Source organism: Balaenoptera physalus (assembly GCF_965194825.1).
Source record: "Balaenoptera physalus genome assembly, chromosome: 11".
Classification (NCBI taxonomy): Eukaryota; Metazoa; Chordata; class Mammalia; order Artiodactyla; family Balaenopteridae; genus Balaenoptera; species Balaenoptera physalus.
Genome location: NC_138896.1, coordinates 41,758,748 through 41,783,932, shown reverse-complemented (window position 1 = coordinate 41,783,932; position 25,185 = coordinate 41,758,748). Strand labels below are relative to the sequence as shown.

The 25,185-nt window shown below is 41.3% G+C and overlaps 1 protein-coding gene across 1 annotated transcript; it reads left to right on the top strand.

The window, feature by feature from the left end:
- Positions 1 to 6,689: 6,689 nt before the first annotated feature.
- KLHL31 (kelch like family member 31) lies at positions 6,690 to 24,925 on the top strand. Its single transcript, XM_082414338.1, has 3 exons — positions 6,690 to 7,662; positions 17,371 to 18,567; positions 20,281 to 24,925. The coding sequence occupies exons 2-3, from the start codon at positions 17,396 to 17,398 to the stop codon at positions 21,011 to 21,013; spliced, it is 1,905 nt and encodes a 634-aa protein (XP_082270464.1). The 5' UTR covers positions 6,690 to 7,662; positions 17,371 to 17,395; the 3' UTR covers positions 21,014 to 24,925.
- The last annotated feature ends 260 nt before the right edge of the window (positions 24,926 to 25,185 follow it).

Here is a 25,185-nt window from a genome sequence, read left to right as displayed (position 1 = left end):
GGGGTGGGGGTGGCATGAACTGGGAGATTGGGATTGACATATATACACTACTATGTATAAAATAGATAACTAATGAGGACCTGCTGTATAAATAAATAAATAAATAAATAAATAAATAAATAATTTTTTAAAAAGAGATGGAGACGGCATTGCTGTTCCCTGTGACCCGTCCATGAGCACGTCCTTCTCAGTGAGGACAAGTGGATTAACTCTGGTGTGGCCCAGACGTCATCTGAGGTCTCCAGGCCTTTTTGATATTTATTTATTTTTTTTGGCTGTGTTGGGTCTTCATTGCTGCACAAGGGCTTTCTCTAGCTGCTGCGAGCGGGGGCTACTCTTCATTGCGGTGTGTGGGCTTCTCATTGCGGCGGCTTCTCTTGTTGCAGAGCACGGGCTCTAGGCACACGGGCTTCAGTAGTTGCAGCGTGTGGGCTCAGTAGTTGTAGCTCGCAGGCTCTAGAGCACAGGCTCAGTAGATGTGGTGCACGGGCTTAGCTGCTCCGCGGCATGTGGGATCTTCCCGGACCAGGGATCAAACCCGTGTCCCCCGCACCGGCAGGCAAACTCCCAACCACTGTGCCACCAGGGAAGTCCCCTGATATTTAAATAAAATTGGCTTGACCTCTCAAAGTCACTGCCATTGGGAAGTTCCATGCCCTCACCTGCATTTCAGGGACTGGCCTTAGGCTTGTGTCTGTCACCTCTGACCCCAAGTGACCCCTCTGTTGGACATTCCATCACAGCCTATCTCCATAGCTCTCCTGTCATCTCTGCCCACCTGGGTGACCCTTCATTGATTTCTGCTTAAAACACCCACCCAGTGTTTATGGAGAGCAGGCTTTACCGAAACTTCTGTGCCATGGAGAGTCTTCACCCCGCAGAACCACTGAAAACAGATCATGAGGCACATTTGCTGTTCCAGGTACTTCAGCCACTGGCCATCAGAAAGTCCTCCAGGGCTCCTTTTCCCCCACAGACTCCAGTTCATGTTGTGTAGCTCAGCTCTCGTCTCCCTGACTCCCCATCTTCCAGACAGCCTGCTCCCAGCTTCTCGCTTCTCCTCATTTCATGAGCTCCTGAGCTAGTAAACCACATAACTAAAGAGGAAGGGAGTCTATTGAAGGGGGGGTGGGGAGGGGAGGGATAAATTAGGAGTTTGGAATTAACAGAGACATACTCCTATATATAAAATAGATAATCAACAAGGACCTACTGTATAGCACAGGGAACTATACTCAATATCATGTAATAATCTATAATGGAAAAGAATCTGAAAAAGAATATATATATATGTATGTATGTGTGTGTCTGCAGTACACCTGAAACTGACACAACATTGTAAATCAACTATACTTCAAAAAAAAAAAAAAGAAAAAAAATTAAAAAAAAGAAAACATTATAAAAAAAAAAAAAATAGATCCCGTGCAGCTCAGGGAATCGCTGTTGGAAGACCAGAGAAACAGGCCAGGGAAAGGAAAGGAGCAAACGGGGGCTTTGCAGCCAGAGCCACAGCCAAGAAGAGATTCAGTCACCACAGCTGCCCCCACGGAACCGTGGAAGCCACAGCTGGATGTCCCAAAACCTCCAGCTCTTGATCCCGAGGCCATTCCTGCAAACAAGTGCCACCCCCATTGCCAGAAGGGCTCCCAATTTCCAGTTGGGGGCGCAGGCATCTGATCAGACAAGCCCTTATCTTGTGCCCATCTGTGCCATTGCTGCAAAGAAGGCTGGCAAATCAAGCATCTGGCTTTTTGGCTTCTAAGGTGGGAGACAGACTCTGCTTCGTACGTAACCTCATACAGTGGAAAAGCACACAACCATTGGAAAGGGGTTCAGAGATCCCGCAGCCAGAAGTAAAATGTTCTGCTTCACCTTTCCACTGCCTATTGGTCTCCTGGCCTTTCTGGCTCCTTGATGACTTTGCACAACCAAAGACTTGCTATAGCCTTTGCTCAACAAAGGCTATCTTCTCCAGTCTCTCCCTCTAAGAGCACAAAAACTGGCAGCTTTGTTCTCTTAACCTTTCCTGTCTCCAGCCTGAAATGAAACTGCATATTTCTGGGAACCCAATGTCAGAAACACAAAGGCACAAGCTCAAACCCCTTTCCCAGGCTACTGTTCAAGATGACGAGTCAGGATTTATTTTCCAGTTTCCATTTAAAGAACAACTTTAAGACAACTTCTGTCCCTAAAGTTCAGTTTTTATTTTGAACAGTTTCCAGCGTATCCGGAGATCATAACAGAAGTAGTGATGAGAATAACAGACACTCTGCAGACTCTCACTGGCTGAAGCTTCTTTTCAAATTTTCTTTACACCTGCGCTGTCCGCACACCTGCACAGTCCATACACCTGCAGTGTCTATTACTAGCTACTGGGCACTTGAAGTGGGGCAAATCCAAATTTCAGCCCTTGAAATGTGATGAAAGTGTAAAAGACAGACCAGATTTTGAAACCTTAGCACTTACTTAGAATGTAAGTTTAACTTTATATTGATTATCAATATTATACATATACTGAGTTCAATAAAATGTATTGTTAAAATTAATTTCACCTGTTCCTTTTTACTTTTTTTAGTGCAACTCCCAGAAAATTTAAAGTTACATATATGACTCACACAATAGCACAGGGAACTATACTCAATATCGTGTAATAATGTATAATGGAAAAGAATCTATAAGAATTTAGATCTAAAAGAATTTAGAATCTAAAAGAATTTATATTTTGCTGCTCTATACACTGAAATGCATCTCTGATCTTCAGTCAATTAGTACACAGCCCATCTGAGGCCCTTGGAGAGGGCGAGGGCTGGTTTTGCATGAAGAGATCACGGAGATAGACAGGGACCACATGTCTGAAAGGCACTGCAAGCCAGAGAAGGATTTGGCACTTTATTCTGAGGAAACGGAAAGCTGTTGTATTTCCTGCAGGGGAGTTACATGATCAGATTTGGAAAGATCACTTTGACTACGCTGTGTAGAGGATGGATTGGAAGGAAGCAAGAGTGGACACAAGAAGGCCGTTTAGGGGATTTCATGATGGTCCAGGTGAGAGGTGATGATGGCTTGGACCAGAATGACAGCAATGGGAGAGAAATTACAGATATGTAATACGAGGACATGGTGATCAATCAGATGTGGAGATGAGGGTGCAAGGTGGTGAGGAAGGGGTAAAGAATGACCCCAGATTTACCCTTTAAGGAACTGGATGATGGGGTGCCTTATTCACTACCAAAGAGAATACTGTAAGAGGAACATATTTGGAGGGAAAGGATGACTTCAGTCTTAGAAATAATGAGTTTAAGGAGCCTGTGAAATGCATGAGCTCATCTTCCAGACGTGGTTTTGAGGATGGAAGGGAGTCTAGGACAGCTCTGAATCTTCAAGAGTTCGGCAGAAGAACTTCTGTAAGGAAAGGAGAATGAGAAGAAACAGCCAGAGCAATTGGAGAGAAAGCAAAACCAATGGGAAAAGGGCATTTTTAGTAGGAGCGATTGGTCAACAGTGTGGAATAATTCTGAAAGGTCAAGCACTGACAAATGTCCAAAAAACCAGTGACTTGGGATTATTTATGACCTTGGCAAAGCACTTTGGTAGAAGGGCAAACAGGGAAGCCTGGTTGGATTTAGTTGAGGGGGAAATGGGAAGCAACAAGATAGAGGCAGCAGGTGAAGATATACACCAACTGAGAAGTTTGCTGTGAAGATGTGGAGAGAAATATGACATTAACTGCTGGGGAAGGTAGACTAAATTGATAATTTTGTTTGTTGTTGTTGTTTTTTAAATAGGAGAGTTTGTGTATCATTCAATGGTGGTAGAAATTAGCTGGCAGATATGGAGGACTGGGTACAGAGGGGGCAGAGCTGAGAGAGCAAGGTTCTCGAACAGGTGGCTGTGTCTGTGATCCAATGCTGGGTTTAGAAGGAGGGCTGGTCCATTTTTAATGAGGCAAAGAAGGAAAGGTTGGGGACTTCTTCCAGTAGATCTGAAGATGTGGTATTAGAACACTAAGTGAGTTCTGATGGAATGGCTTCTATTGCCCTTTAACAAACTCTTTCCTTTCCGATATTGAGTAACCAAGCATTCCAAATCCTTGCTACTCAAAGTGTGGTCCTTGGACCAGCAACATCAGCATTACCTGTAAGCTAGTTAGAAAGGCAGAATCTTGGGCCCCACTCTAGATGTACCTGATCAGAATTGCTATCTAACAAGGTTCCCAGGTAATTCCTGTATCCATTAAAGTTTGAGAAGCAGCATTCTAAACGACTTCCTACTGAGAGTAGGAATTGAGAACTGGCTAAGTGATCAGAGCTATAATCTACAGCAGATACATATACTTTGGGGACCAAGGGTTATCGTCCAGTGGTTCTTTCAGCTATAAAAGCTTTTTTGAAAGACACGTTTTAGCTAGAGAATCCCTGTGAATTGTTGTAGGAGACAACTAGGATGAGTAAAAAGCAAAATATCACAATACTTTTCATCTTTCTAATTTATTGTGTAGTCAGTATTATATTTTTATGCAACAAATGTTTATTGAGAACCTATTATGTGCTAGGCATTGTCTTGGTTCTGGGGTTGCAGCAATTAACAAGAAGAATTCCCCGCCCTCAGGACTTCATATCCACCCTTATTCAGCTCAGTTTTGTGGTCTGTCATTATAATACTTCTTGGCATACATTCTCAAGTCTCTTGTTCTCTAACTTCATCTTACTCATTCAAAATTTATTTATTCATTCATTTATTCACCTAGTCAGTTAATAAACAATGACTCATCATCCACTATGTGCCAGGCACTGTTTTAGGCACTTGGGGCTCATCAGTGAACAAAACAGATACAGATCCCTGCCCTCACGGAGCTTACATTTGAGTTGGTCTGTGGCAGAGGGTCAGGGAAGGTTGGTGAAGGAGAGGTGGGTGCTAGCAATGGAAACAAATAAATTACCCACATTGCAAAACCCCTTCTCCAGTTAAATCCAGCTCTCTGGTTTCTCTGCAGTTGAACGTGGCTTAAGAAAAACACACAAGCAGGCTGACAGGTCTCAGACCAACAGTCATGGCCATTGACCTCAACTGGGCCTTCTATCCTGCTGGGCAATCCTAGCCCATGTTCTCCGTCACCAATACCACCTACTCTACCCTAGTCTTTGCTGATAACTCACCTAATATTTTCAATCTCTTTCTAAACCTCTATATTCTACAAAGGTTATACTCCCCAAATGCCAGAGCATTCTTTCCAAAATACCAATCTCATCATGGCCATCTTTTCGTTAAAATAAACTTCAACACGTAGGTCCCCATTGCTTTAAGAATAAAGGTCACATTTCTTCAGACACATATATAGAGATCAGACTTGTGGTTGCCAAGGGGGAAGGGGGGAGGGAGAAAGAGGGACTGGGAATTTGGGGTTGCAAACTATTACACATAGAATGGATACACAACAAGGTCCTACTGTATAGCACAGGGAACTATATCCAATCTCCTGGGATAAACCTTAATGGAAAAGAATATTAAAGAGAATGTCTATATGTGTGTAAAACTGAGTCACTTTGCTGTACAGCAGAGATTGGCACAGCATTGTAAATCAACTCTACTTCAATAAAAAAAAGATCGAATGTCTTAATATACACTACAGCCTCCTTTCCAGGCTCCTTTTCTACCCATGTTCCATGCCCGCTATTTCCAGCATACCAACCACAGCAGTAGTTGAATCCTGGCATGTGCAGCTACTCTGTGAATGTTTTTCAATTGAAATGTCTCTTAGATTTTCCATTTCTGCCATTTATTCTTCCACTTGGGTTCATACCTCTACCTCAAATATTCTATTGAAAGAATTATCTCAGGGTTGTTCCCATGAACAATCTGAACTGAAATTAACAGTCTTGAACACTTGAAGACAATAGTGTTGGTTCCCACACCTACCTCTTGACGGCCCTTTCCATCATTATATCATCATTACCATAAATACTGATATAAGGCTGACTTTTTATCACAGTAAGAATAGAGTTGAGTGCTCTGGTCCTTTGTTGGACTCAAGGAGGTAGAAATAAAAAGGCTCATTTTGGAGTGAGTTGTCCTCCATTAGCTTTATGTCAACCATAGAATAAAGAGCTTTCTTTGATTTACTTCTAACACATTCTGGGCTGGAGATCTATGGGTGGAAGTAAATTTTTAAAAATCAAAAGAGTTTTTCCTACAAAAAAGCTGGCTGGTTGCTGTACACCTGAAACTAACTCAACATTGTTAATCAAATATTCTCCAATATAAAATTAAAAAAAAATTTTTTTAAGCTGGCTGGAATTCAAATAGAAGTGGTAACTAAGATGCTATCCAATGAGTTGAGAGGGGTCAGGAGAGCTAGAGGCAAATACATATAGAATCATAGAGTTTTAGAGTTGGAAAGACACCAGAGATGATCCAATGTGAGCAAGAATCTCCTCCGTGTCACCTCAGTGATATAGCTTTTTTTACGTCCACCCTTCTAATCATAGGGAACTGGTTCTTTTTCATCACTAGAACCCATTTGTTATCAGAGTTCTCCTTCCTTATTTTTAATTTTTTTCGCTGGAGTTTCTACCCATGGGCCTAATTTTTGACATCTTAAGCTACAAAAATTTTAATTGAACCCCCTTGCTACCCAACAGCCCCCAAAACACTTGCACCCAGGAGACTCACTTCTTCTAAGTCCTCTCTTAGTTCTCCTTTTCTGCAGATGGTCCCAATACGCCCAGCTTCCTTCCAGCCACTTCCTTCAGGATACAGAATAACTTCTTAGTGTGCCACAGCGGCCAAGTAATGCTGAATGCATGATCTGACTAATGAAGAATAATTAGAACATTTATTTTCCATGATCTGTTTTTCTTTTATTGCAGCCTAATATCAGGGTAACTTTTTTAGCAGCCATTTCACACTCTTGGTGCCTATTTAAAGCTTGTGGTCAGTTATAACCCTCTACATTTTTTTTTCCACAGGAAGCGTTGCCAAAGTATTTCCCCAAGCTGCATGTGTGCTGGAGTGTGTGTTCATCTCAGGCCTCCCTGTGGATCACCGGATAATAGGGACTGGTCATGAACCTTACTCTGTTGAACTGTACCATGACTCCAGTGATTCTGGTGCCACATGTGAGCTACTCCAAGTTCCTTTTCTAAAGAACAGTCTATTTAAAAACCCAATCTTCTCAAAGGACCTGAGGTGACCAGGCTATGAACCTTTCTAGTAGCTCATTTTTATCCACAACCTTCCCTTTCTCTTACCAAGTACACACACTCTAATCTGCTTCCAACAATTAAATACCCACCTAGTTAATTTTCTTTCCACATTCCCAGGTTGATTGAGCTCTTGACTTTCTTGTTTTTAAATACTGGGCAGGTCAAGAAACCCAAGCCCTCTCCACCAACCAGCGCTCCGCCCTCTGCCCCGGGGTGACCTGAAATTGAAGCCAAAGAGGGGGAGGAGGGCTCAGAGCGCAGGCTCGGGCAGCGCTGCAGCCAGAGGGACGGCAAGAGGTCACTCTAAAAACTGCTGCTGCTGGGACGCGTCAGGTGGCTGCTGGTGGTTCCCCAACGGATTTTCCTTCTCCCTGTCTCTCTCTCCACAGATTGCTTCTCAAAAGGAATCTTCTGCTGAAACTTCACCATCACAAGTCGGGGACGCCCCTCACACAGGACGGTAAGGAGCTGGCGCCTCAATCTCCAATTCTGGTCTTCTAATCCTGGGGTTTGAATGGTGGGGGGGGTGGATGGGGGGGGCGTCTGCGTTCGCGGTGGTAGAGTGATTTCATTGACAGTGGTCTACAGCTGGGTCAGATCCTCCTGTTGGAGCCAGAAAACATCTTCTTGAAATCCAAGGGATGCGATAGATGAGAAGAATGTCATAGCAATAGAAATGCATGCTAGGGATGCCTTATGAAAGTAAAGTGACTTGTAATTTCTAACAATAATTTTAAGTCTCTAAAGCCTAATATAGGTTTTTCTTCCTCTATTTTATAGAGAGGGGAGGGGGAAAATAAAATTCTTGGGTTTTGTTCATAAAGTTTAGAGTTTCACCTCCATTTTTTATCAGGAACCATCAGGAACATTTAGTATCTGATAAGTTTAGATAAAATGTAATCAGTTTTGTTGAAATGGGTAGCAAACAAATCAGACAACTCTTTGAATCCCCAGAAATAGAACCTATTGACAAAATCCCTCCTGCAAAAAAAGAACAGCTTTTAATTTAACTGTGAAACAAGTTTTTGTTCCAAATGTGTACCTATGGCAATGCTGACATATGTTTTATGCTAGAAATCCTTTTGGAAATGAAACAGTAAAGTAGAAAAGCCCCCTAAAGCTGGACTTCACTGAAAATGGCAAGAGGCAGAGGCTGGGTGTTTCTATTCCGGGGTCAGGCTGCCAGCCGACACACGGGGGGGCTGGAATGTGGCGGGGACCCGGAGCAGGCGCAGCTGACGCCCCCTTGGCAAGAAGACCTTCTGGGACCCCAGCTCATTCTGGCATGAGAGTGACAGTGACACTTTGGCACACATGGCTTCCCAGCTTGCCCTGGGTACAGTCTCTCCCAGGAGGCCGGGGTGGAGGGCAGCAGGAAAGAGAATGTTCTTACTTATAAAGTGACAGTTCTTTTCTGTAATTGGTTCTAGGAGTTTTCATCTGAAATCTGTTTCAGGCCAGGAGGGACAGGTGTGATCCTGTCACATGGACTTGCCCCCTTGTAGAAGAGGGTAGAATTATGTTACCATGTCTTGGCAGCCTCATTTCAGTCCAACGGTTCTGGATCTATTTGGGGTTATGTACCTTTTTGTGAACCTCTGAAAGCTCTGGGCCCATTTTATAGAAAAATACACATAAACACACATGCACAACATGTTTTCATAATATTCCAGAAATGTTCGTGGAATTCCTGGGCTCACCTGAAACCCAACCCAGAAAAGGGTTGCCTGATAAAATACAGGACATCCAAGTACACTGAACTTCAGATAAACCACAAACCAGTTTTTATTATAAGTGTGTCCCAAATATCACCTGGGATATATTTAAATACTAAAATAGATTGGTGGTTTTTCTAAAATTCAAATTTATCTGGAGATCCTATACTTTTATTTACTAAATTTGGCAACTCAGACCCAAATGCATGACTTGCAAATGGAGAATCCCCTGTCTCTGTTGGTTTATCCATATCTGATCATGAGTTGATGCTAGGGTTCTAAAAGGCCATATTGGGGGGCGGAGGGAAGGGGGGAGAAGTGATACAGACCGGACTTTGACAATTCTGACAGCAAAAGCCAGCTGTTTATTTTTAACTCTCTAAAATTTTACAACTGAAAGGTACACATCTCATCTGAAAGATGATTAAACTGAAATCCTAAAAAGTTGAATGTTTTGACATAGGTCTTTCAGATGTTTAGAGCAAAATTAACATGAAAACACAATTCTCAGTTCTGTGACCACCAAAGGGACATTAGTCTTACAAACTAGATTTCTAACCCCACTTCCTGCAACCTTAACGTACACACACAAAAGACAAGTAAAAGAAAGAGCTATTTTACTAAAATTTTCAACAAAACCAAAACCAAAAATCTTAGCACAGGGTCCTTACATCCTGTATCCAGTTTTGGAAAATAGAAGTTAGCTTTATGTATAGAGTGTGTATATGTTATAGATAGCAGGCCTCTAGCTAAGTTGAGCCATCAGAAATTGATAATATTTGTCTTTAAACAAAAATTGATAATTCTGTATTCAATCTAAAACTGAAAAGGAGGTGTCTGATTCTCTGATCAACAAATTCATACGAGATGTCCTTGAACCTACTTCTGTTTTTGGCTTACCCAGACTACTAGAGTTTCATAGCCTTACAACCCCTAATAGGATAAAGAAACCCACAGGCTCTGAATGTCCCCGAACGAATCTGTCTTACAATTAAAAGGGCAGCTCTTTTATTTCAGTGTTTGGAGCTATAAAGAACCATTTCATGTTCTCCATATCCAAACTTTGATTTTATAAATTTGAGTTCCACCTCACGCAATCTCAAACTTCCCATGTTGGAAGGAGTTAACTTTTTAACCTGTGACAGATTTCAACCTGCCCTGGATATAAGGGCTATATAGGGGGTCAGGGCTCAATCTGGGTTTGAATCTTTGCCCTACTACACGTTATATACCCATCGTGTGACCTTGGATATGTTTTTAAAACTCTCTCTGAACCTTAATTTCTTCATTTGTAAAATGAACATAATATTACCTGCCTTTTAGAATTTTCATGATGCTTAAATTTTAAAAAATAAAATCATGTCAAGTATTTACCTAGGCTCAGCACACAGTTATTCCACAATTTATACATGCTAGCTCTACAATTATTATTTTAGGTAGAAATGAAAGTAATAGTTTACATTGAATACATAGTCTAGATTCATGCTTGGTGATTTATATTTAGGAATTAATTATTCACATGCTTAGATTGGCAAATACAAAAGAGCACGGCAAATTTGACGGCTCACGTAACTGCCCAGCTGTTGATCACGTGTTGAATACACAACACTATCATCATAGAAATGACACAAGAGCCACGACCGGCAGTGGGCAGTGGGAGGAGGGCGTGGAATTGTGCCTCTGTTGCCCTTCCGCCCACTTTCTAATAGGCAGCTCTTCCAGGGGACCCGGGAGGCTGCTCTGGGCGCTAGTGGATGGAAGGGGGAGGGAAGGAGGCGTGGGGTCCACGACCAGAGAAGAATTCTCTGAGCTCCCTCCACAGAATGAAGGGATAGCTCCGATAGCCTGGGGAGCCTTCCACAACCTTCTGCACTGTGTGCAGTCGCCTCTTTTACCCAGAAAGGGAAGGGACGGGGGGCGCTGCAGTGCCTCCAAATAGCTGCTCATCCCATCCACAACCTCAGCTGCCGGGGCTAGACCTGCTCTGTCTAGCGTGTCCTGCTACGGCAGGGCCACTGACTGTCCCGGGGCACCTGTAAAGCTCTTTTTTGATCCCAAGGGGGCAACTCACTAGAGCCCCCTGGCTGGGGAGGGAGAATCATGCCCTTCGTGCTTCAGCAAAAACGTAGAAACAGTCTTGAAACTGTCCCAGTTGCAGGCAGCTCAGATAGGCTGTTCCCCTCACCATGCAAACCCCATGCAGACTGACCGTGACCCCAGTCAAAGCCATCCCTGGGGTGTGGAAATCACAGCGACTGCCCGGCTACCAAGCCCGGGGTGGGGGGCGGTCCCTAAGCCGCTGGCCACAAGGCCCTCACTCATTAAAAAAGAAAAGAAAAAGACAAAAAGCTTTGAAAACAACAACAAGAGTAAGTAAAACCCCCATCCAACTTATTGGATCAATAAGAATGGAATGCTTTCGAAACAGATTACTCAACACCTAGGTTACACTCTGGATTGTATGAGAACATGTACCGGCAACTCGTTGTAACCACCGCTTCTTCCTTGTAGCCACGTTTTGGTATCACTGTGACCACCATTGTGATCATTTACAGTATGACCCAGGGGTGCATAGTGAACATTTGTATAACTGTAAAAATTATATATGTTATAATTGAAAAGACAATGAGACTTCTGTGCAAATTGCTTTGACTACTTGTTCACATATGACCTTGGGGCTGAGTAGTACGTTTCTGTGAATATTCCATTTTTTTCTAATCATCCTCTACAAGCCCACACCATCAGCCTGGCAGTCCAGCACCGTGACCAGATGAGTAAATGGAAGTGAGTTAAACTGTTCCCCTTTCCTTCCATTCATGACTCCTTAGGCTGCCCTCTTATAACTTCTTTCCTTTAAGGCTGCCTTTGCTTTTCATTCAAGTGTGATTGTAGAAAAATGCTGGTTGGTTGGTCAATTGGCGTGGGGTGTGTGTGTGTGTGTGTGTGTGTGTACCCAGCGTGACATGTCAGAAAGGCCTCAGTGTGAGGGTCCTAGAGAGTCATCAAAGGCTTCCCAGTCTGCCCTGTGAGAACATAGCCTCTGGGTTTTGATCACCCATGAAGAGGGAGCTGGTCTTCCCTGCAGTAGGGCCTGGAGCACACCCTGTAGCTGTCCTACCATACTTGCCTTAAATTGAGAAAAGCCATGGCCAGAGCCCCATCTCCCTGGGAGATGGAGGAGCAGGGCCAGAGGAAGAGCATTTCTTGTGATGTAGGGGTCAGTGAACACCTCTGCAGCCTAAAGGACAACATCAGAGCCCAGCTTCCAAGGAGTGAGCCTGGTCCCCAGACTTCTCTGAGGGGTCTGAAGCGTGTTATTGAAGGAATATGGCCCAGACTGAGAACACCTGGGCAGGTGGATGGAGAGCCTCACCTTCGAGGTGCAGACCTAGGAACAGGATGTAATGGCAGCTCTAGTAGAGAAAGGCTGAATTTATGAGCATATCTGGGGAAATATGGCCACCAGGAAGTGGTCTGCAGGCTCTGATTTCAAAACTCTCTTAAATGGTCTCCTGCATCTCAGTGCTAAAGAAGCCAGTTACCTTTACGCAGTGATTTTGAGGATTCTAAAAACCCTCTCTTATTAAGAAAAAATATATATATTTAAAATATTAATTAATAATATTAAGATTAAATTAATTTAATTTGATTAATGTTAAAATATTATTTAAATAATAATATAATATTAGTTTAAAGAATATGCATATATGTTCCACAGTGGTAGCTCTGTTAGAAATTTGTATGTGAGTCATAGGAGTACACTGATTAAAAAAAAAAACCCAAAAAACTCCAAAAAACATGCATATCTGGGAGAAAGAGTAGATTTGCCCACTGATGGATTAGCTTGGATCATCTGTCAGACTAGCTAATGTGTCACCCAGTAGGGCCCTGGAGAAATGGGACAAGGGCAAGAGAATTCATATAAAGGGTCATGAGGGTTTCCATGGGAACACCAGGGGCAGCAAGAAGGCCAGACCATGGAGGAAAGAGAAGGCAGCAACAGAAAGTAACAGAAGGAAGCCGTGGAGGAAATTTGACTGATTTCACTAGGGCCTCAGTGCGCCCTCTCCTTCCTGGAGGTTCCTTAATCCTTCTCAATTGCATAGCAACTCATCAAGTTCAAACCCTTCCTGGCATCCAGCATCCTTTCTGTATCCTCATGTTACCTGCCTACCTGTCTCCCTCACTCCAGCAGTTTTCTTCATCTGCACATCCTGTGCTGAGTCACCCCTCCCTGCTTTCACAACAGGCATTTCCTCTGCTTTAAAGGCCTTCCCCATCCTATACCTACTCCTCTTAAAAACCTTTCATTCCTGGAACTGGCAAGATTCCTGTTATCTACAAATCTTCCCATCCTAACTCCGCTCCAACAAAACAGTTCCTTTCATTTGAAATCTGAAGTCCAGGCTCATAGACTCAATCTGTTCCATATAATCTGTTATTTTCCTTACATAACCTATGTCCCAAGTTTCCTAAACTTCCAGGGTTACCTTTCTCATTCATACCAAAGTAAATAATCTGTTCTTCAGCCTATGTCATTGCATGAGTTCCATTTCTCTCCCTGGCATTTTCAAAAATCCCTTAGAAATGTTTACCTGTTCCAGAAATCTCCTCTTGATCCCCTTGACTGCATCTCCATCCTGTGGCCACTTTCTCTGATTGGCTTCACCCCAAAGCTTAAACAGGTTACTTCCTTCATTCCCCAAAACACATGTAAGAAGATTATTGATTTTAATGAAAACAATTCAAATTTTTTGAACATTCACATTTTGCAAGACACCCTGTTAAATGCTGTACAGACATTTCTCACTAAGCTTTCATGGACCACCCTACAGGTAGGCACCATTATTATCTTTACTTTAGAGGTAAGTCAGTGGAGTGGAGACTCTAAGAGGTTAGTAATCTATGGAAACTCACAGCTCAGATAAGTAGTGGAGCTGGTATTTACACTGTATTTTCATTTTCATTCTCATTCAGTTTGAAATACTGTCTAATTTCTTCTTTGACTCATGGATTATTTACAAGCGTATTGTTTAATGTCCAGGATGTCCTCCAAAACAATGAGTGGTTATAAGCCCGATGTCCAAATGAGTAAAAAATTGCCCAGAGGGCTTCCTCCAGGAAAATAGACAGGGCTACTTACAAAAACACATTTGTACTCCTACTGGTAGAATGTACTGGGGTTTTGTTTTGTTTTGTTTTGTTTTTTTAAGTTACTCTGCTGTGATTCCCTACTTTCTTGTTGTCATTTTGTACTTGTCATTGTTTATCTATTTAACACAAATTACATATTGTATTGCTCCATCATTCCCAGTACAGTGCCGCCCACACAGCAATAGGTGTCTGATAACTACTTGCTGAGCAAAATTTTTAAAATTTTCCCCAGAAAAATCCAACAAGGGGACACTTACCACCTAAGTCAAATGCATTTGAAGACTAAAATGATGGTGGGTTGAAAATGTGTTTCACAAGGTAAGGATGCATGTGGCTTTGCCTGCAAGGAAGAATGAGGAAGGACAAATGTGCTACAGTCTTGTAAACAGAAATAAATGTGAATATGACAAAGCTTAACGAGGAAGAAAAAAAGCCCTGGCAAAGCAAAAGACCTCTGTTTCCTACCTACTTACTACTCTCCTTCCACATGGAAAAGAACAGGAACAAACACAATAGAAAGGTTATGGAATTGTTTTTAACATCTATTCCAGTAATTAAACTGAAGACTTTCAAGGGGGATCAAAGCTAAGTTTTACCCCTCAGGATGAACTCAACAGTGAGACAAAACAGACACACACACACACACACACACACACCACCCCTCAAAAACTATAAAAATATAAAACATCTAAATGTGCATCAACAAGAGAATAATTGAACAAGTTTTATATATCCTTACTATGGGAATCTATGCAGCTGTTAGGGAGAATGATATAAATTTATGTATGTGCTGATATGGAAAGATGTACACGAGTACATCCAAGTGAAAAAAAGCAAACTGCTGAATAATATAGCATAAACTTGTTTTGATACAAGTTCTCTTACAGTGGTATGCTGGAGCTCATGAGAACCAATTTACATTTTCAGGAATTTAGCAAACTGGTTGTTGGTAGCTTAAAACCAACCACAACGAGTGTATTTGTACTAAAGAAATTAGCACCTTACAAATACGGGATTTTTTTCCCCCGCTGGAGAGTTGATTTACCAGCACACCACTGCTCAAACTATGCAAATATAAGTTTGCATAAGCATATACAATTACCTGGAATGATATAAAGCAAACTGTGAGTTGTTGAACTACACATACTGATTTTGTTATTTTTAAAATGAAAATTAAAAAAAAATGGATGGCCCTAGAGATTATCATACTAAGTGAATTAAGCCAGACAAAGACAAGTATCATATGATATCACTTCTATGTGGAAACTAAAAAAACAAAAACAAAAACAAAAAAAAGATACAAATGAACTTATTTACAAAACAGAAAAAATCCACAGACCTAGGAAACAAACTTATGGTTACCAAAGGGTGAAAAGGGAGGGAGGGAGGGAGGGATAAATTAGGAGGTTGGGATTAAAATATACACACTACTATATATAAAATAGATAAACAACAAGGACCTATTGTGTAGCACAGGGAACTATACTCAATGTTTTGTAATAACCTATAAGGGAAAAGAATCAGAAAAAGAATATATATATCCTGAACCACTGTGCTGTACACCTGAAACTAAGACGACATTGTAAGTCAACTATACTTCAATAAAAAATAAAAATAAAAATGAAAAAATGTTACACCAGTAATTTCACAAGAAAGTGAACGGCTATAGATAAAATCAATTTAAAAGTCTAAGTGTAGCATCTTCTAATGACTATGCCCAATATTTTGAGAAGGGCTAAAATAATTTAATCTGTGATACTTTAAGGGCTATGTATTTATTTGGTAAACTTAATATATTTCAAGGCTACATTTAATATTAGAGCTGTTCAGAGCTACGTAATAGAGCTAAATCTACACTTCCTATAGATTTAAAAACTGGTTCAAATATTTATAACATTGATAATAGGAAATGGTTACTGTCCTTAATATGTCAGCATCTATATAAATATATTTCTAAGAGGCACATTAGTAGATTTAGAACTTTAGTGTCAAAGCATAAAAATAGTTTTTATTCTTAATGGGCTGCTAAATTATTATTCAAAAGACTGTATCAGTTGTACTCCCATCAACAATGTATGAAGAGTACCACACCAACATCTGATATTCTGAATATTTTAAAATATTTTAACCACTTGATAAGCAAAATTTGATGACAAAAATTAAAAAGGCTCTCTGGATTTCAGTTGACAGTTCTCTGATTATTGTTAGTTTAGCGTTTAAAAAATATTAACTGTTTGTATTTTATTTTCTGTGAACAACCTAGTTACCTAGACATAGTCTTTGTCCACTTTCTACTTGGATTACCTTTGACTTATTAACTTTAGGAGCCCTTTAAATATAGTGTTAGGGAATTCCCTGGCGGTCCAGTGGTTAGAACTTGGCGCTTTCACTGCTGGGTCCCAGGTTCGATCCCTGGTTGGGGAACTAGGACCCGGAAAGCCTCCTGGCAAGGCCAAAAAATAAATAAAAATAAATACTGTGTTAACTTCACTTTAACCTTTTATCTGTCAAAAATGTTACAAATATTTGTCTTCACAGTCTGTTGCTTGTCTTTTAAATAGTTGGTGCTGTTTTATAGATATGTTTTCATTTTTTTAATATTCAGATATTTCAGTCTTCCCCTTTATGCTTCTGGATTTTATGTTATGCTTAAGAGGGTCTTTCCTACTCTACGATTTTTTTAAAAACTACTTTGTTCTAGTTCTTGTGTAAGTTTGTGTGTGTTTGTGAGTCATTTAGAAATTCAACTGGAAATTATTTTAGTGACTTTGTAGAGTAGAAAGCACTTGACTATCATTACAATTCCTTATCCATTGATTGTTAGCCACATTTATTCTAATATATAGTCTACATTTAACACGGATTCCTGAACTTTAGTGTTATAATATTTTATTGAGAGAGAAAAACTTCAGGGTAGTTGTCATTCACTTTTTCCTGAACATAAACTAAGCCCTTAAAATGATGTTTAACTACTATTCCATAATAACTGTACAGGTAGATCAGAGAATATTGGGTCATTTCTGCTACATAAAATTACTTGTCCATATAGCTATTGAGAGGTCTCATTTGATAATATAAATTTTTCTAGAATTGTCTACAATGATCGATGCTGAAACTGTGAATAAGATGTGCATCTAGTTTAATGTAAGTCTTTAAATCTAGTTTTGAGACTTAATCAATCTACATTATGCCATTAAAAAACTACTATCTTATTAAAAAAAGGAAAGTTCCTTAACATAGCATTTCAAAGTTTAATGCACAATTAAAATAAAACCGTGTCTTTTTTTTTTTTTTTTTAGCAAGTTCTTGCCTGTGACAGCCACCATGGCCCCCAAAAAGAAGACTGTCAGAAAGAACAAAGGCAACATCAATGAGATGACCATCATTGTAGAAGACAGCCCCCTCAACAAACTCAATGCTTTGAATGGGCTCCTGGAGGGAGGCAATGGCCTTAGCTGCATCTCTTCTGAATTAACAGATGCTTCTTATGGCCCCAACCTCTTGGAAGGTTTAAGTAAAATGAGGCAGGAGAGCTTCCTTTGCGACTTAGTCATCGGCACCAAAACAAAATCCTTTGACGTTCACAAGTCAGTGATGGCTTCTTGCAGTGAGTACTTTTACAACATCCTAAAAAAAGACCCCTCTACCCAAAGGGTGGATCTCAGTGATATCGCACCACTGGGCCTGGCCACGGTCATTGCATACGCCTACACTGGAAAGCTCACTCTCTCCTTGTATACCATAGGAAGCATTATTTCTGCTGCTATTTATCTTCAGATCCATACCCTTGTCAAGATGTGCAGTGATTTTCTGATACAAGAAATGAGTGTTGAGAATTGCATGTACATTGCTAACATTGCCGAAACATACTCCTTGAGAAACGCAAAGGCAGCAGCCCAAAAATTTATCCGGGATAACTTCCTTGAATTTGCAGAATCAGATCAGTTTATGAAACTTACATTTGAGCAAATTAATGAACTTCTTATAGATGATGACTTACAGTTGCCTTCTGAAATAGTAGCATTCCAGATTGCAATGAAATGGTTAGAATTTGACCAAAAGAGAGTGAAATATGCTGCCGATCTTTTGAGCAATATTCGCTTTGGTACCATCTCTGCGCAAGACCTGGTCAGTTATGTTCAGTCAGTACCGAGAATGATGCAAGATGCTGATTGTCACAAGCTTCTTGTAGATGCTATGAACTACCACTTACTTCCCTATCATCAGAACACATTGCAGTCTAGACGCACGAGAATCCGAGGGGGCTGTCGTGTGCTTGTCACTGTGGGGGGCCGTCCAGGCCTTACTGAGAAGTCCCTTAGCAGAGACGTCTTGTATAGAGACCCTGAAAATGGATGGAGCAAGCTTACAGAGATGCCAGCCAAGAGTTTTAATCAGTGTGTGGCTGTGATGGATGGATTTCTTTATGTGGCCGGTGGTGAAGACCAGAATGATGCAAGAAATCAAGCCAAGCATGCAGTCAGCAATTTCTGCAGGTACTGGCTCTTTTATTTAGGAATAGAAATCGTTCAATATTATGAGGAAATTGCCCTGACATAGAATGAAATTAATCATGCCTATTAGCTTAATTCATTGGCTCAGTAAATCAATAATAATAATGCCACATTACATATATGTAACACTTCACATTATATAAAGTGCACTCACATATATTATGCATTATAATTTTCCAAATAAGCCAATGAAGCGAGCACGGAAGATATGATGATTCTGATTTTACATGTGAGAAATTTGACACCCAGAGAAGTGACACCACTAGTAAGTAGAATTCACATTTTCTCATTTCTGGTCAGGGTGCTCTTCACAATACCCTGCCTTTTTGAAAGAAACTGGGTGCAAAGTTAGTTTTTAACATTAAGTGGCAAGAAAGATTAAAATGGTACAAAATTTCTTTTTAAGTGGACTGTTACTGATGACTTCAGATTCATAACTGGCAACTAGAATGAGATCGTTAAAAATGTGGCAGTTAATTAATTTTAAATATTTCCTTGAAGACTGAATACCATCAATATTTTTCATACATGTAAACAAGAGTAAAAGCATGCTAAATCCTGCAGAAAGTGGAATTCAAATGCATGTTATTTTTGTATATTTATAATAAAAAATTAAACCTCCATATACATGAAATGTTCAGAAAGTCATGCTTCTATCATGGTAGTGGTTCAAAGGCAAACATAACTAATGAGCAAGATCTGAAAATTCATCTAGTAAATCATAAAAAATATTCTTTATTGTTTCATTATATGTACATGTGTGTCATTTAAACGAATCCAAACAATTGATTTTTAGCCCTTAATTTATAGCTATGGCTAAGTTTTGATTTGGAGGTGAAATGAGACAAACATGAATGAACATCAGACAGAGTCAGTTCTGTGTTTACAATACTTGGAACTATGGAAAGTGTTAATTTACTATGGGTGCTTATTTTCCTCCTGCTGATAACTACTTGTACTCAAGTCACTGTTTTTGAGGTATTGACCTCAGTGTTTATGGTATAATAACTGTAATGCTGAACACTGAAAAATATATACCCCTACACTAAAAAGTCGGACCTACTAATAAGTGCTAGAAAATAGAGAAGCATCAAAAGTTAAGGTTTTGTTGATGCACTGGGACATGAGTTCTATTGTTCTCATTATAAACAGATGACAGAAGACTTAGTGACAGCTTTACGGCGGCAATGGCCAGGAGAGGTGTGTGAACAAGAAGGGGTTTGTGAGAATGTAGGAACTCAGTCAACTTTCTTGATTAAGCCATGAGAATGAGCTAGGGGTGGCTGGTGTCTGAAGATACGTGGAATTGACTTTAATGTGGCCATATTCCCTTCTCCGATTCCACAAATACCCAGCTTCCACCCTTCCTCCACGTGCGCATCCCCTAAATCCTACGGGATGATGGATTTGAATATGAAGGAAAGGGGACTGGAGGTCAGTCTCAGCGGGGTGGTCTCCCAGTAGCTGCTTTTATAAACGGGAGGAGGGGGAGTCACCTATGCCTGCCCTGCCTTTCCCAAGGGTCACACTTTTTTACTGGTTGAGAGGATTAGCAGCCTCCAGGCGAGGAGCTGCGATGGGTCCCCAGCCTCCTCGCAAGGATAGTGTCGAGACTCCCACGTCCTGGTTGGCGGCGTCACCTGGGTTCCCCGGCTGCCGCCCACAAGGCTGTCACGCTTGCTCTACCACTTCCAGATACGATCCCCGCTTCAACACCTGGATCCACCTGGCCAGCATGAACCAGAAGCGGACGCACTTCAGCCTGAGCGTGTTCAACGGGCTCCTGTACGCCGTGGGCGGCCGCAACGCCGAGGGCGGCCTGGCCTCGCTCGAGTGCTACGTGCCGTCCGCCAACCAGTGGCAGCCCAAGGCGCCCCTGGAGGTGGCGCGCTGCTGCCACGCCAGCGCGGTGGCCGACGGCCGCGTGCTGGTGACCGGCGGCTACATCGGCGGCGCCTACTCGCGCTCCGTGTGCGCCTACGACCCGGCCCGCGATGCGTGGCAGGAGCTGCCGGCGCTCAGCACGCCGCGGGGCTGGCATTGCACGGTGACGCTGGGCGAGCGCGTGTACGTGATGGGCGGCAGCCAGCTGGGGCCGCGCGGCGAGCGCGTGGACGTGCTAACCGTGGAGAGCTTCAGCCCGGCCGCCGGCCAGTGGAGCTACGCGGCGCCGCTGCCCGTGGGCGTGAGCACGGCGGGCGCCTCGACGCTGCACGGCCGCGCCTACCTGCTGGGCGGCTGGAACGAGGGCGAGAGGAAGTACAAGAAGTGCATCCAGTGCTTCAGCCCCGAGCTCAACGAGTGGACGGAGGACGACGAACTGCCCGAGGCCACCGTGGGCGTGTCGTGCTGCACCCTGGCCATGCCCAATCACGTGACCCGAGAGTCCCGCGCCAGCTCGGTGTCCTCCGTGCCCGTCAGCATCTGAACCCGGGGAGCCGCGGGCTCGCGGGGAGAGAAGATAGGCATCGCGGTTCAGCCGTGAGCTAGCGGAAAGGAAACTATCTAACATTTACTGCAGGGGAGTCTTTTCAGATCCATCGAGGCATCTGCCTTGGTGGTTTTCAGTTGCTGGTGTGGCATCATCTACCTCTCTGTCGATTTTTTTTTTTTTTTTTTTTCTTTTTTTAAGCAAAATACAGGGCCGGAGCCAACAAAGGAAAGAAGCCATTTATTTCAGCGGCCACTGGGTGGCAGACAGAACTCGCGGTGGTCACTTCCATCGCGGCCTCCTTTCTAAACATAGAGCGGTTGCACCCACATTTGAGATTGTGCTTCTGCACTTTAATACACACGAAGCCTGTGTGAGTAAGAGATTTCTCGTACAAAAGTTTATTTTCCTTTCTCTTTTTTTTCTTTAGGAAGTTTAAAATAGTCCTTTATAGGCTTCATTTTTAAATGGAAATCAGTCTACATCCATAAGGACTTAAGATTTAATTCTGTGTTTCTATGCAGTTTCTTTTCCTATACATGCCTGAGTAAAGGATTTCGAAAGGCATTCCAGGAGAAAACCATAAAGCTTAAGACAAATACTGACGGGAAAGTAACAGGGATTCCACCCAGGGGCTGACAGGTTGATGCCTTTGGTTTAGCGGTGATTCCCTCCTCCCTGCCTCAGGCCCCCAAAAGTATTTCCTATCATAAAATCCTACTCTCAAAGAAGGAACTGACATCAGTCATCTAATTTATAGGTAAATTTAAACCATTTTGTTGTTTCTCCTAGAAGTATTCGCATTTTACTTTGGTCCCCCATTAAAAGAATTGCAAGTAGTACTCGCACCCTAAAAACTACATCAAGATGGTTAAAGGCAACCTTGACCTTCATGTAAGCCCCCAGAAGAACACCAAATAAAACTCTTTCTGTAAGGATCCTTAACATATAGCATATACAGCCTGAAGGTTATGCAACCAATAACAATAATTTGATTTCTTCCAGTCTTTTAGATGAGTGAGAATGAAGGAAACATTTGGAATTCCTGGATTTGGCAATAGCGGGATGAATGGGTCCCCCTGTTGGTAAATTCTATTGTTTACCAATTGATTTCAATCCTGATTTCTTAATTAAAAATCTAACACGTTCATTTTCTATAGAAATGTTAAGATATATATGCCCATTTGATTATATATTTTTAAAATTTCATCTGCTCCAAATTAGCTTTGCAAATTAAACTATATCCACTCCATATCATTTTTCTTATATGTTCGCCAAGTTTGGAAGCAAGGGAATGATGGCAGTAAATGATACATATTTTCCTTTCTTCTAATTTATCCTTTTATTCTTTGATAGTTCACTTGTTTTGGAGAGGAAGGGCCTATCAATTATGGGTTATGTGCAAATGGATTTTGAAAAATAAGACAAACTATTTAAATGGTGAAACATGACATCTATGACAGTATAACCAGGTTTTCATGAGCCCTGTCCTCTCCCACTGTGTGTAGATAGGTTATGGCTAGAGTTACAATATTTATATTGAAAATATTTTATTCGAACTGTGAAAAGTGGTTCATATAGTAGTACACTTTGTGGAACAATTTTATATCATTGCCCCCTCTGGAAAGTTCAATCTCTGGGTATTTAATGGTAACACTCGGGTAAAGGCTAGAACATTGCGGGTTGAGAACAAGACGTTATTAATGTAAAAACACTGGGCTGTTTCCTAACCCCACGCAGGACAGGAGGAGCTTCTCCAAGTACAGAGCAGATCTGCTCCTTGATTCTTTATTGGCCCAGGCTGAAAAATAAACCTGTGTGAGAAACCAGTGTATGGAGCTGGTTATATCACTGAGCTCTTAAGTCACAATGTACAACCTATAGATAGACTTTTGTCCTTGCAGCACCATGGGTAAAATTAGCTTTTCATTTGTAATAAGTTGTTTAGGCCACAACTTCCAAAGCCTATATGAGGGTGACTGGAACATCTTTTAGTTTGGTATAAACATATATTTTCATACAATCGAGAAGCCTATAGCATACCATTAGTTTTGAGAGACAAAAGGTGATGTATTATGGATTACAGGTCATAAGTGGGCAAATAGACATAATCTCCTGATGCTCACCAAGAGATATATCTCCCATTGAGATCCTAGAAGTATTGTGAAGTGGGGGGCTTAAGGCTGGAATGAAATAAGAATCAATCAACTGTAATATTTTATCATGGACAAATGAGGAAAGATGCTGAAACTAGAGGATTTTTCATTCTCAGAGCTTGATAAAATACAGTGCACAAAAACTCGGCAGTGGCTTTCCAGAGGTGACCCTGGAGATGTGTTAGAATGGATAAAGCATTTGAAATGACCATTTAACGTAATTTCTACATTGGTTATCTGAAGACTCAGAGGATACAAATATTGGGGCTACCCAGGTTCCTGGGTGCATTGCTGCTGTATCTCCTGCTTCAACCATTAGGTCAATAAACAAAGACCAATAGGAATTTGGAATTCCAGAATTTCTGACATAACAAATTGGAAGGGAGCATGGAACCTAAGGGTGGGTGAAGGTTTTACCTCCTGGAACATCCTGCACGGACCACTGAAAGACATGAAAATAAGCAGCATCAAAATAATGCCTGTCATCTTCCACGTGTCAGCGAAACACACTCTTTAATCCAACTACTGAAGCAGGTATCTCTAGAAAACTTGACGACTTCCCCATGTTTTCCAACTGGAAAATTACTTCATTTTCATTACGTTTTAAGCTTACATTCAGTCACACTCCCAAGTCTTAGGAGTCAAGCCGATACCTCCTTTTATTTTTCCAAAAGCAGAGGACTTGTTATTTTTGTAATACCAGAGTCCTGTGATGAAATAAAAGCATTGGTTCAATGTATCAGAGAAATAGCAGGTTACCCAGCAGCTGAAATAATAAAACTCAAGCTCTCTTTTTTGGAATGGGCCAGAGACCTGACGTAAGACTTTCCAGGGAGCCAGCCTGTAGTCTGTCCGTTTTTAGTTAGGTTCTTGGTGCCGAGTTGTTAACCCTCCTGCACTAGTTGCTTTCAGTGGCATTGGATGAGTTTTCTTTTTACTTCCTATGTTGTAAGAATGGTTATGAATAGGAGGTCAGGGATGGTACAGATGAATATAATTCTAAACAAGGATTAGATGGTAGTGGACTGTTACGAGTGAGGAGGCATGATTGAGGTAAGAAGAATGTGAGAATGTACTGACTGGGTCTGTGACTTAAGGCAGAGCAGCAATTATAGTAAGTGTATTTTACAAACACGCATGTAGATAGAGGTTTGCTTGGAAATATGTAAGTGTTAAGAGGTCCACATTTTGCTGGTTATCCTGGCCAGATAGCTTCTGAATTCAACCAAGTTACTAGATAAAAGAAACTAAAATCACTTCATTTAATTAATGTTTTCCCTGAGTTACAAAGAAGTTAATTTATGTCATCCACTCTGAATGACTCTTCTTTGAATGAGCTAGATTCCCAACCCAGCCACTGATGGATATATTCTCTAGCACAAGGCAGCATTCAAAGGAATTATTTTTCAGTATTTCTTTTCATATTTTAAAAACTATAGACTAGTTTCCTAAACACTCCTCCATGGTAATTATGAGAATTAAAGATTCTAAAATATTAACAATTTACCCTCCAGCACATTCAGAGGGTCAAGACCATTTAAATGTCCCTCTCAGGGAACTTGAAATAAAATACTTGTCTTGAATACTCCTAAAAATCTTTGTATTATTTAGCAAATTTTGGCCCAAAATTTCTTTGTTTGCTTAAGACATTCTTGTACTATATAAGGAACAACAAACTAAAAGGTATGTCGTGTTTGTCACCTCCTCACTATCAATAAAGCTGCATTCAATAAGCGCTTTGTCAGTGATCAGATATGGGTAGTTTTGAAGTGTTCTTTCTGTGATGGTTGGGGTGTTGGTTTCTTTCTCTTTTTTTTCTCTATTTAGTTTTCCTGATGACTCACCTCAACAAAACACAACAAAAAAAGGAAACGACAAATAATTGAAAAGCTGTTCCAATAACTTGAAGACTAGTGAAAAATAAAAAGGAATAAAGCATCACTAGTGACTTGCTCTGTAACTCAGACAGAAGCCTAGGTCTGTCTCTCAGTCCTGACCATGTAGAAGTCATGG